Raw genomic sequence first — 13,332 nt, forward strand, 5'->3', positions numbered from 1 at the left:
GCTTTATTTGGACAACGCAAATTGCTGTTTTGTCGAACGCTATTTTAGGACCATTTCAGGACTGCTGCCTCCAGTGTGTCCTGGAGTTACTCGCTCTGTTCTATGCGATTACGTGTACGGTCTGTCCTGGTGCAAGAGCGCGCGTCACATGCGCGAAAGAATTTGTTCCAGTCAATTGCATTTGTTTCTATATTGTCTGCAGTAATATCAGAGCAGTTTTGGCCTGGAAGTGTCTGCGCATTTATCTGAGTTGACCATCAACAGGCACGGAAAGAAACGAACTTACCAGAGGCCGCGACATCGGCGATATCTTTTCCCTGCGAGTGCGCCATGAAGCCGATAACGGAGAAGATGACAAAGCCGGCAAACATGGACGTGCCGCTGTTTATGCACGACACGATGAGGGCGTCCCTGCGCAGCGGAGCCCGCAGTTAAGACAATGTATTAAGTAACCGTGCGGTGATAAAAGTTCATTTTAGTTATAGCAGTGTGCCTTCTGAGTGAATACTGTGTCATTAGAAAACTTCGGGAGACCTAAAGAATCAGCAACTTACAATATATTACTTACAAGATTGCGCAATTTGTAATAAACTGCACTAAAACCAATCAAATGCGACGTTTATAGCACTGCTGTGCTCTCGAAAGTAGGCGGTGCTGCGTCAATGCTGTCGTACATGGTAAGGTCACAAAATCTGTTGCTGAAAAATTTAGGCTCGTCTTTTGGTGAGTGGCTTAGAAAAGACATCTATGCGAAAATATAAAGAACATAAAATAGAGAACAAGGAATAAAAATTCTCACGTTTTAATAAATGGAAAATGATAAAGATATCGAAGTTGCATAGTTCCCCAATCACTAAGGAAAATGAAGGCATTGAATAAGCTGAAGTGCTTTCTTACTTACGGTATCTTTAAAAAAATGATACAAAGGACCACATCAGAAACGAAGTCATTGAGCAGCGCGCTGAGCAGAAAAATACTGGGTAAATATTTTTTCAATATTTTATATCAGCTATATTGTTCACGCCTGCGCCGTTCACAGGATTTTATTGAAAGGACGACGGACGGCAAAAAAGGAGGAACTAACGAAAGAAAATGCTATATCACATGAAAATGCTGTTTGATATGAGATGCTCAATGTTTTAGTACCATTGTGCTGATGGGATCGATACCACCTCAAGTAAAAATTTTCCGTATAGTAATAAAACAAGAGACACTTTCAATGTTGGTGTTATTTGTCTAAACATAAGACTAATCAACGTCACTAACAATGGGCACATTGAAATGATCGTTCCTGGTTTAGGTCGACTACAAAACACGCTAGAGACGATGTACATATACCATAAGATCACGCATGTTGTTAGCATCAAATGGGACATTTGTGCTATCGTCCACAATGGGTTAAATTTTTTGTGAAATTTCCTTTTGGTTCGTTCTAAAATACAATGAAGGCTGTAGTAAAGTACTTGTTTTTTGCACAACCTGACAGTGACACATGCAAGTTGAGCAATTTGTTTCATTTGTTGTATAACGATGTACGCGTCGCACTTCTTATTTTTTGCAATTTTGCCCAGTCGTTTTATAACTTACTTAGCGTTCGAAGACGCTTCAAACAGCATGGATTGGTTTCCAAATACCTTGTGGTAGTCAACGAAAAGTATCCCCAAAAGTTGCTCAATAGAACTACTTGAGACTGACGAGAACCTAGTGACACCATAGGTGTAATCAAGTATTGGAAAAATTTTGTTATGCAGTTTCGCACAACTAATTTGCAACAAATACACCAATTTGCGCTCTTCCCCACCAAAAATTACTCAATGCTGTTAATCACAGGCTCGTTGTCAACTTACTTGTACACATTGTTGTGGTACTTGTTGTAGCTGCCTAGTGCGATCAGAGATCCAAGACCTAAGCCGTACGAGAAGAAAATTTGCGTGGCCGCGTCGATCCACACCTGTGAAGAACACATAACTTGTTCAAAGAGCGGAGCGTGAAGGTCGCATAAAATGTTACAACATGTATAAAGAAATCCCATGAAGACGTCCTTATTTCCAGATAAGGTGGTCATTAAAGTCATTGCGCATGACATTTAGCTCTGACAGCGCCAACAAAACGGCACACGCAGTAGAATGCACGACTTCAGCAAAAATCTTAGGAAAACTTCCGCAAAAGCCGCCCACTCAAACTCCCCGATCCGTCTAAATGACCGCTGTTTGTGAACTCATGTGTAAATCAGAGTTACTTGCAAAAGCACGCGTTGCAGGAACGCGCGTCCAGTTCGGCGTGTTGCGCATTGTCATTATCTCACTCGATTACCATACCTTGGGCTTCAAGCAAAAATAATGAAACTGGGTTCACCACGGTGAGTGCGAGCAATGGCTCTCGAGCGGCGTGTGCGCCGTGTAGTTATCCTTAGTTGTAACTAAACCCTTTTAGCTGCCATTTCGGGGTCGGCAGAGGCACGGTAAGCTTAGCGCCGTTTACGGTGTTGTTCAGCTCGATGAGCGCGACGCTAAGCATCGATATTGGTCAAAGTGCTCGGTCAGGCCACTTCGCCTGCAGATTCGGAGGACATTGCCTAGCAACAACGCTCTTCTTGCTTAATGATGCGACATTCGTTCGCTCAGGGACCTTGTTTCACAGGCTTCACACCACAGACGCAATTTCACGAGGTGGGCACCAAATATTCGCAAGCAAGAAGTGTTTTCGTTAGAAATGTTATGGTAGAGTTGCATACCTGATACTATTATCGAGGGAATCATTCGACCTTGACCGACAAGGCTACTGTATAGTTAGAAGTTCAGTTGTCGCAGATTTTGAGTGCTCACATTAATTTGGCGTAGTCACACGTGTAATAAGTCGAACAGAGATTGCATGTAATTCAAAACCATAACATCTGTAGAATTCACTACGATTGTTACGAAAAATGATGCCACAACTTTCATGTCTGTAAGTGAACAGTGAGAAGCAGGAACGGATTAGTTATGTTACGTCTGTTAAATAATTATCTTCTGAGCACACGTTGCCGGAGAAACACCGACATGAATGCCGCCACAAAAATTGTGAAGAAGCAGTAAGAAGGCAACAGCACCCTGGGAAGTCGACCACTCCTGACATTTTTGGTGACACCGTGGACTAAAAAGGGCACTCCATAGTCACCAAGTTGTCAGGAGTACCGCTGTCAACTAGTCCCTAAGTTGGTACATACAAATGCATCCACAAGAGTGTAAACCTGCACAGTTGCTGGTGCGCCTAGACTGGTGCAGCCGCGAGCACAGAATGAAGTTTTCTCCCGTGCATTTTGCCTGCTTGTAGTTTGTAATCTCCCTGTAGTTTGTGATGCTTTTGAGTATGAATTTCCTGTAATGTTTCCTGTGGTTATTGAGCCCTGTGGCATTATGAAGATAATCGAGTCCCTCAAAATATCATCATCCTCGGGTTTTGATAACATAAATTCTAAATTTCTGAAGCAGACTAAAGTGTACTGTTCTCTCTTTCTAAGTAAGATATTTGAAAAATCACTTCACCATGGCACCCCACTTCACCATGGCACCCCACCAATGGAAAATAGGCAAAGTAGTCCCACAATATAAATCTGGCAATTGTCACTCGCCACACAACTATAGACCAATTTTGTTGACCTGTATGCCATGTAAAATTATGGAACACGTACTGTATACTCAAATTTTCAACTTTTTGGAATCAAACGGCTTTTTTTCTTCCGCTCAACATGGTTTCCGTCGATCATTCTCATGTGAAACACAGTTAATTCTTTTCACTCATTCCTTGCACGGCATACTTGATAAAGTTTCACAAGCAGATTGCATTTTTCTTGATTTCCTGAAGGCGTTTGACAAGCCTAACCCCACATTACTGATGATAAAACTCCGTTGATTAAATTTAGACGCCAAATATTTAACATGGCTTGAATGCTTTCTTACTAACCGTGAACAGTATGTAACAATTGATGCCCATGATTCCCGTGTAATTGCAGTGACGTCTGGTGTACCGCAAGGTTCTGTCTTAGGTCCATTACTCTTGCTTGTTTACAGTAATAATTTACCCTGCTGTGTCTCTTCTCACGTACATTTATATGCAGACGACTGCGTCATTTATCGCGAAATCCATAATGACCAGGACAAGTTGAATCTACAGCAAGATTTAGACAACATTATGTCCTGGTGGGAAAATTGGAAGATGAAACTAAATTCAGAAATGTAAATTAACGCGTGTCTCACGTCTGAACGAGGATCCCCAGATTTATAAGTTAACAATATTCTAGAAAGCGTAAATTTTTACCGTTATCTTGAAGTGTACAGAACTTCCACATTATCGTGGAAAGCACATATCGAGACCATAACACGCAGTGTGAACCACATGCTAGGTTACCTGCGAAGGAATTTTAGCAGAGCCCCGTATCATTTATGCTACTTTTGTATAAAACGTTAGTTCAATCCAAAATTGCGTATGCCGCCGCCGTATGGGGTCCCTGTCACGCTAATCTTCATCAAACTACTGACCTTGTACAAAACAACGCATGCCGTTTCATCCTATCAAATTATAACCGCACTGCCAGTGTCTCATCCATGAAATCTACACTGTCTTTACCTTGCCTATCGCTTCGTCGGAAAGTTTTTCGCCTTAATCTCTTTTTCAAAATATATAATCATGCCTCGCTTAAAAACAATCTTATCTCGCTGCCTGCGTACCGCTCTGCTCGTATAGATCACCAACATAAAGTCGCGATAACACAATGTCGCACGAATACCTACTTTTATTCATTTATTTTAAATACGGCAAATGACTGGAATCGTCTATCCCGCGACATTGCGCAGATATCGGACTTGTCTCTTTTTTGTCAGACTTTATGCGTTTTTTTTGGGCGACGATGCGGCATGACTAATTTCCGTATTGTTATATTACGTGTGGGGATTAGCATGGCTTAAACTATTTTTTTAGGTTGTTTTTGCAGTGCTACTGTTTTGTCAATTTTTTTATTACCAGTGTAACATGTCAGCCCACGTGTTTTTTTGTGTGAGTGTTTTTTGTTGAGCCGCAGTTATGTTCAGTTACATTCTCTGTTTTTTTCTGTACCCCACTCCCTGTTACAATGCGTAAGCGCTTGAGGGTATGTGAAATAAATAAATAAATAAATAAATAAATAAATAAATAAATAAATAAATAAATAAATAAATAGGCACCTTCTTGCGTGCTACCTTGAACTATTGCTGTTGCCTTAAATTTCAGTCTTTTCAGCACTTACATCACTAAAAGTAAAAAGAGAAGTATTGTTTCTTTGTAGATTTCTTTTGGACCGTTAGCTGATGCCGAAGAATGCGTTGAACTTCTCAATCCCAAATCTCAGTTAAGTGTACTTGAAACAGTGTCAAGTCAAAGCGCTGCTCATGAAACATTCCATTAGGACAACACGGAATTTCTAGCACAGAGGCTCGTACTCTAGCCATGGGAAGCATACTGCTTTCGGTCCATTGCTGCCACACCTATACATCATGCCGGTTCCAGTCCCGGGAGAGAGCAGCGCGTCGTCGTACCATGGAGTCGGAGAGCCTGTCCATGTTGGGCAGGACGTAGAACTTGATGCCCTGCATGGCGCCCGGCAGCGTGAGGCCGCGCACGAGCAGGATGAAGAGCAGCACGTAGGGGAAGAGCGCGGTGAAGTAGACCACCTTGCCGGTCCACTTGACGCCCTTCCAGATGCAGAAGTAGCACAGCACCCAGGCGATGAACAGCGTGATGGCCAGAGGCATGCGCAGGTCGCCCGGCTCGTGCAGGCCGTGCGTGATCTGCAGGACGTTGCCCCTGCGCGCGCCGCAAACAGCGAGGAGCATTCTTCCTTCACCGACATCTGAAACTCGCGGGCATGCCTCCTGTGGAATAAGCATGCCCACAGCCACTGCGGGATCGTTTGAAAAGGAAGCGTTCTTTGTCGTTGGAGCATCACCAAGTTTAGAAGAAAAAACAAAAACTCCAATCAGTCCCACGCCTTTATTTTGGTAAAAAAGGCGAACAGACAACACACACACACACACACACGCACACGCACACGCGCACGCACACACACACACACACACACACACACACACACACACACACACACACAGAAAGAGAGAGAGAGAGAGAGTTAAGTTCTTCCTCATACCTAAATTAAGATTTTTGAGGAATGATTCTGTGCATCGTAATGGCAATCCTTCAAACGTAGTTCGTGTGGGGCTACATAGGAAAAAAATATTCAGGAGGGGCGCCTGCCGACTCATTTCTAAACAGAACAATTTATCCCTTTACAGTTGTTAAATTTGCACTCAATACAAGGCGCTTGAAAAGAGCCAAACCGATGGAGTTTCGCATTTACTCTAGGCGTAAGCGTTGTCTTCTCTTTTTCCCAGTGGTCATCATCATCATCATCATCATCATGAGCAGCAGCAGCAGCCTATCTACGCCCACTGCAGGGAAAAACCCTCTCCCATAGATCTCCAATTATCTCGGTCCTGTGCTTACTGCGACCAATTTATCCCCGCAAACTTATTGATCTCATCTGCCCATCTAACTTTCTGCCGCCCCCTGCCACGCTTGTCTTCTTTCAAGATAAACTCCGTTACCTTTAGTGACCAACAGTTATCTTGCAGGGCAGGCCATTACATGCCCTGCCCACACAGATTTTTTTTTTAATTTCTACCAATATGTCCTTAACACGCGTTTGTTCTCTGACCCACTCCGCTCTCTTCTTGTCCCTTAATGTTACACCTATCGCATTCCGTTCCATTTCTCGCTGAGTCCTCCTCAAGTTGTCCAGTCGTACCTGTGCGTAATTCACTGTGTCACGTTTTCTGTCTGACTGGTTCTTTTAGAGAATCTGCTTTGTTACCGTTACTGGTCCGTTGACTTCCCTATACGTTTGACCCGAGCACTAATGGCGTGAACTGCCGCCACCATCTGACCTCTTACCAGTGCGCAATCTCTTCTAGTATGAGTGTACGTCAATGCAGCACGTGGGTTCAACCGATGGCGGTTGTTGAGCAGAGCGGGTACTCACTCCCAGTACTCCTTGACGGGGCTCCTGATTGCGCGTGGGTCCGGACAGACCCGCAGGTGGGAGGAGGTGCAGTTGAAGGGCTCGTACTCGGAGCGGCAGTTGGCCGTGTTCCACCAGTTGTCGCACGAGCGCCACGGCACGTCGGACGAGAGCGCCGAGTAGATGTAGTACAGCGACCAGGCCAGCACCACGATGTAGTACGAGTTGAGCCAGAAGGACATCACGGCTGCCGCGTAGCCCACGCCTGCGTAATGCACCCCGCCCTGTGCGTGAGCCCGCTGCATCTAACACTCGTGGCAGCAACTACCAACCGATACGGCCCTGAAAGGAATATTCACGGGGACTACTTACGCACAGATATCTTGCAAAACAACCAGATAAGGTGTGCGCAACTTCAGCAACACGGTACCAAAAACCGTGCGCTCACCTTGGTTTTACTTACACCTCAGCTGTAACAGAGATTCATTCTGGGTAGTTGTGATGGGGCTTTGAACGGTCGTTAGCTATGACTGCATTGACCCTCGGCGAGGTGTCCTTGTAATTGTGGCCTGTACGTTAAGTGTACGCTAAGGCAGTGCGCGTCAGGCTTGTCTAGGGCAAGCAAGTACACTGCTCCGGGGCATGCTGGCGACTGAGTTAAAGATAGCAGGCCATTGCGCGTACGCGGATCTCCGACCGGCTCGGGCCAGTCGTCGTTTCACATGGGCCCCTCCTGTTTGCAGACGCCCCCACCCACGAAGGGCGCTTTCCTTCTTCTGAGCCAGCCGTAAGCCGTGATACGGGAGATAGGGTTACTGCCTACCAAGGTGACCAAAGCTACCGCGTGCGAGCCAAAATGTAGGTTTGTAATCTTATTTTGTGGTCGGCGTCCTTGACGTTTATTTTTAGTCTTCTTATGTATGCATATATACCCGCCGAAGTGGCTCAGTGGCTAAGCGTTGTGTTGATGTGCGTAAGGACAAAGGCTCGATCCCAGCCGCGGTGGCCGCTTTTCAGATGGAAGTGGAAACGCCGGTTTGTCGACGCTTCGGCGCACGTTAGAAATCCCCAGGTGGTCGAAATTAATCTGGAGACCTCCGCTGCTGCGCGCCTCCTTGCCCAGCAGTACCTTAGGCATATCAAACACCCAATTTTTTATGTATGAATGTTTATATATGTGAACATAAAGGTTCGTGCGCGTGCGTGCCACTTACCACATAAACGTCCACCAGGAGCCAGCCTTGTAGCTCTTAATCGTCATTGAAAAACAAAAAATCCCCATAAATTCGTTCGCTACAATCAAGGAGGGTCGGGCGAGCAGACGCGCGTATAAGCCGCAAAGTGGCCGTGTAATGACGTTTCTAGCATACAAAGCAACTCAACAGTACAATGTTGTATACCGCAGTGTCGACACCAAGCACCAGAGGGGATGAAAGGAGGGGTTAGCAGACGCCGTTTAATCAAGAGCCCAGCAGCGCATTCAGGGGAAAGGGCGTCCCTTCGCAGCGCCTCGCTCGGCCACTGAAAATTTGGTGATTCATTCGTCGGCTATCTAATGATGGGTGCTCCTGGAGCGCCGCCACTCTGATGGCCTGCACTACAGCTGCCCCCTTCTTTTTCGTCGCGGGAAGCCTGGAGGAGCCGGCCGAGCGAGAAAGCCCCAGACAGGGAGAGATAAAAGCCGAGGTGGCACAAGTGGTACAGATGAAGCCGCAGAAGAATGGGTCCGCTTCAAAGGGCCCGGGGGAGGTGCAAGGATGCCGCCCAATTGAAGAGACAAAATGGGATGGCGGCGAGCACTGCACAAGGGCGAAGGGAGCGGACGTCTTGATGGGTCCTCAACAGTTTGGCAAGGCGTCTGCTCTTTTTTTTTTTTTTTTGCTGGCGATAGAGGACGCGATAGAAGAGACGGCTGCGAGAATGGAAAAAGCGGTCGCAGTGTGATAAAGAAAGGATGACAAAGGAAAATACTTCGAAGGAACTCTTTATCCGCACTCGAAACTTGTCAGACAGTGCACGCCCTCGGGCTAGCGGGTCCCACGTCATTCTGATATCTCCATAGCTAAAGTTTATGAAATGAAATGCCCTGAAAGAATGCCTGAGCAATCTTTACCGCTGTCTCTCGACATGCTAGGAGTTCCGGGCGAGGAATGGAGCAGTGAATATGTACAACTATATTAGTTACAATAGTTAGGATAATTCGCAAGTTCTGGTGTTTACGTTTCTGTGAGGGGCAGCGACACCTGATAGGCAGATTTGTGGCTCACAGATTTATCTCGTGAAATCCCAGTTGCAGACTGTCGATACCCACAGATTTTTAGCAAGCTCTACTGTATTGCTGCTCTGACCCTGTATAGAGCAAGCGCTCCAATGCTGGTGACTGGCGTCCCTGAACGTTTTCGTAAGAATTTTAACGGGCACTTCCATTCAAATAGTACCCCAAAATGGCCATCCTATTCAGTTGAAAAAAAGAGTGGTCATCACTTTGCGATGCAGTCCTCATTATTGTTGCAACTATCTCCACTGGAATTCGGCATGTCATTCGTTCTGGTGCGGGTCACATACGCGCATCTAAGCGCGGCATTCTACGATATAATGTACAGTAAACTCTCGTTATATAGAAGTTCCCGCGAAAGAAATTTGGTTTCGTTATAAGCGATACTTCGTTGTAAGTGGTGCTAGTTTTCTCTATATCCTCTGCACTGGGGACCATAAAACAATTCCCATAAAGGACGACTTTCAATGAAGCGATTTCATTATAACGAAGGTTCACGGTGTGTACAGCTGTGGGGAGAGCAGGACCGGGCGAGGATGGAGGCGGGCGGGCGTTTTGGCGAATAAGAGTCACGGTGAGGAGCAGGTGGCAACAAGACCAAGTCACGGGGCTATGTCAAGACGGGGGCGACAGCAGTGCGAAAGACAGAATGGGCTGCCGCAATACCCGTTCAACGATTCGCTCATGTAAAAAGCGTTCGCACTGCAAACTTCGCCGTTGCAATGGGAAAACGCTACGGAAGATGCACGAAATAATCTCCGAAATACCGATGATAACACGCGGCGTCTTCCTTAAAATTTGGGCACAGGTGCAGTGAGGATATGTGAGATTAGTATTGCATGCATGCAAGAACGCATCGTCTGTGACCGGCGCATCTCTTTGCGTGGTAATACGAGAAGCCCTGTATTATTTTCGTCGCCCGTACGAGCACAAGCATCCGTTGGTCAAATACGCCCTCCTTCCAGCCATGCAACACCAGTTTCTTCCTGCTGTGCCTCAATGCAAGGAGATTTCGCCTTGGCGAGCGGACAGAATTCGTCCTCCGGGAGAATGCTTTGATCTATCAACACTCCACCAGTAAGCGGACAAAAAAATGACCTCAAGAGTGACAGCACCAGTGTAGACGTTTTCTGCTTCACTAGAAGAAAGTTCCCTATTTTTTCTCTTCATGCAGCGTCTTCTTGACATTCGATCCAGATAAAGTTCCTTGATCGCTAGAGACAAAACACATGGGAAAATAGCCCAATTGGTAAATTATTCTTGCTGTTTTTTTTTCCACGATGTCAGTACAAGGAAAACTATCATTCTTGTGTGGAAAATCTTTCTTTGTGCTGCTTCCATAGTGATGCAAAAGTTCCAACGGGAGACAAAGATACAGCAACTTCAATCGCCGAGAACGTATGCGCATCCATCGCATGCGAAGTAACACCGGAGAAAGAAATTTATGGAGTGCGGTTTTAGCTACCGAGCTTTTTTGTTCATCCACTGCACGGCTGACAGGTATGCCTGCGTGACGCTTTAAAATGGTGAGGCATTATTTATGAACCCAAGCTAGGAACGGTGCGTCCTCCAGATGGCAGAGAAACAGATATTGACAGCTAAGAACGCATTCCACGCAATTTTTAGGGGCGAAGCACCTTAAGGCCGAGGCTTGTCCGGCGTCCGTGCTCACGGCACAGCACCGTGTAAATCGAAACATCGGTGAATAGGTTCACAAAAGGTTAATAAGAACAAAATAAAAGGTTCACGAAAGGTTAGAGAGAGAGAGCGAGATAGATGATAGATAGATAGATAGATAGATAGATAGAGAGAGAGAGAGAGAGAGAGAGAGAGAGAGAGAGAGAGAGAGAGAGAGAGAGAGAGAGAGAGAGAGAGAGAGAGAGAGAGAGAGAGAGCTCTTGAAGAGCCGTGCTGCGCTGCCTGCGCATGCGCGAGGAGCATTGGATTGGATTGGATTGAATTGAATTGAATTGGATTTGGATTGGATTAGATTGAAATCGATTGGATTGGATTAAATTGGAAATAGTTGTAGCAACGGTAAGCACTCTAATGGGTGATTTATGGTGAGAACGATCACCAGTGCTTCGCCCACTCGTCATGATTCACTTCGTGGAGATGCGTGAATCTTTTTCTCCCGATCGTACACCATCGGACGGAATACATGAGGTCATTGTTTGTTATACTTTACTGAGTTTGCCTAGGCCCTGGCTGAGTGGCGACAATAAAGGAGAACCCCAACATCGACGAGCCACCTCGGAAGCGGATATTCCCCTGTCGGGCTGCAGTGACACCGGCATTCCAGGGGACACCGAAAGTGGCTCCCCGCTTTTGATCGAACTTACGGCGGCAGGCAAACAAGCCAGTGGTTGCCATCCAAGCTATAGGTGGTATTCAATAAAAAGTTTAGCGGGCGATTTCTCCGCCTGGAAACACTGAAAACCGCCATGCCGGTGGCTATGGAGGAAGAAAATGTTAGAGGCATAGAGATAATATACAGGCTCTAGAAGGAAAGCGCGCCGCTGAGCCAATGCATTGGAACCATACGACACACAGTGGCAGACATGATAAAACGATTTGAAGGTTGCCAGCTGAGCTTTTGCTTACTAAAAACGGCGAAAGCGATGGGTATTAATCTGGCAAAGGGCTGCTGTGGCGTTTCCGCGTCCGGCTAGCGAAGCATGCCGGGAGAAATTGTAACATGGCGGCCCGCTGGCCAGGCGGATTTTGTGTAGGCGGCGTCGACAGCATTTCGTAGTTTATCTCCTGCGGGTAGGTAACCAACGTGTTTTCCGGTTTAGCGTATGATTTATATGTACTAAGACTATTTGAGCAAGATGTGGCAACGCTCACACAATACTTGCGCGCAAGCTCGAATGCGACTGATCGCATGCGCGAGGACGCCAAGGAATCAGCTGATCCGTACTGAGACGCACAGAAAAATGAATCTCCATCATGATCTCCGTGCATTTTTGCGCTGTGCCGCTTTCTTTGCCATTCTGTGGCATTTTGCGAGGCGCTCAGTGCTTTTCGAATGAAGTGAAGGGAACTGTGGCTTTAGCTGAACGTGAAACCTTTATTGATACAAAAAAAAAAACGTTAACGCATGGGCCAACGCTGATATTGCCGGTGAGTTGCGGTCCCTTTGTAGCACAGGAACGAAAGAGCGCGGTCGATCGCAGGCCAACGGAATGGCAGGATGCATGCAATGGGAGTATGCGAAATGCAGTCAGCGGCGTGTCCCGTTTTCCTTCGTGTCTGTATTCATGAAGTTCTAGCTGCTTTTCACCAATTCAAAGGAAAAGCTTGCGGGACTGAATGGGGGCGCTAATTTGCCGCACAAAGCTCCCGAGGAGAAAACATTGACTTATTGTGACTGATTAAAAAAAAAGAAACCGCATTTCGTTACTTATTCTTTCGTTCTACCTTCATGAACGTTTTTCCGCGAAAGTTCGATGCACGGAGAGCTGTATGAAGCTCCATGAGTAAAACAACTGAAACAGAACGATTATAAACGCTCCTTCTATTTCTTCTCCAACGGGAACGATTGCTGGCTGCCACTCCGTAGCCTGTAGTGAACTTGCGGTAGTCAAGTTCAGATAGGAATCGCTGTTCCGGTTGCTCAGCCCGTGCATCCGAGTTGTACCTGTTGTACACGCACGCACGCAGATCTGAGCTGGAGACTGCACGCACACACTGCGCAAGTCAGGCGCAAGGGCCTCGCCACTTACTAGCACACTTAAAGAAAATCGAAACCAAAAGTGAACTACACACTTACTCTTTGTTCACTAATTGAAGCCTAATTACACTAAAAACGTTTATAGAGCTAGTTTTAATTACTGAGGCAATTATGTGTAACCATTTTGCTTCAGTTCTTTGCTTTAATTAAATAATTACGGAACAACTTTTTAGAGAGCTGAATACAATTTCTCTGGCAACCATGGGAATTGTATCATGTCAGCGCCCACGATTTGTACGGTCTCGGAGCTCGCTTTACCCCACTGGTTAGGAGGGAGCCTGACGTCAGGCGGTC

General features: G+C 46.1%; 1 protein-coding gene across 1 annotated transcript in view; it reads right to left on the minus strand.

Annotated features, from left to right (window-relative positions):
• Nucleotides 1-13,332, minus strand: part of Gat (sodium- and chloride-dependent GABA transporter) — a 266,545-nt gene that overhangs the window by 21,945 nt on the left and 231,268 nt on the right. The window contains exons 3-6 of the mRNA XM_077688884.1: nt 7,049-7,292; nt 5,550-5,817; nt 1,848-1,951; nt 287-411 (exon numbers count right to left, since the gene is read on the minus strand). Of these exons, the coding sequence (XP_077545010.1) occupies nt 287-411; nt 1,848-1,951; nt 5,550-5,817; nt 7,049-7,292 (741 nt within the window). The remainder of the gene's footprint in view (nt 1-286; nt 412-1,847; nt 1,952-5,549; nt 5,818-7,048; nt 7,293-13,332) is intronic.

The sequence above is a fragment of the Haemaphysalis longicornis genome, unplaced genomic scaffold (genome assembly GCF_048455015.1).
Source record: "Haemaphysalis longicornis isolate Haplotype H1 unplaced genomic scaffold, Haemaphysalis longicornis Haplotype H1 scaffold_10, whole genome shotgun sequence".
NCBI classification, from domain to species: Eukaryota; Metazoa; Arthropoda; class Arachnida; order Ixodida; family Ixodidae; genus Haemaphysalis; species Haemaphysalis longicornis.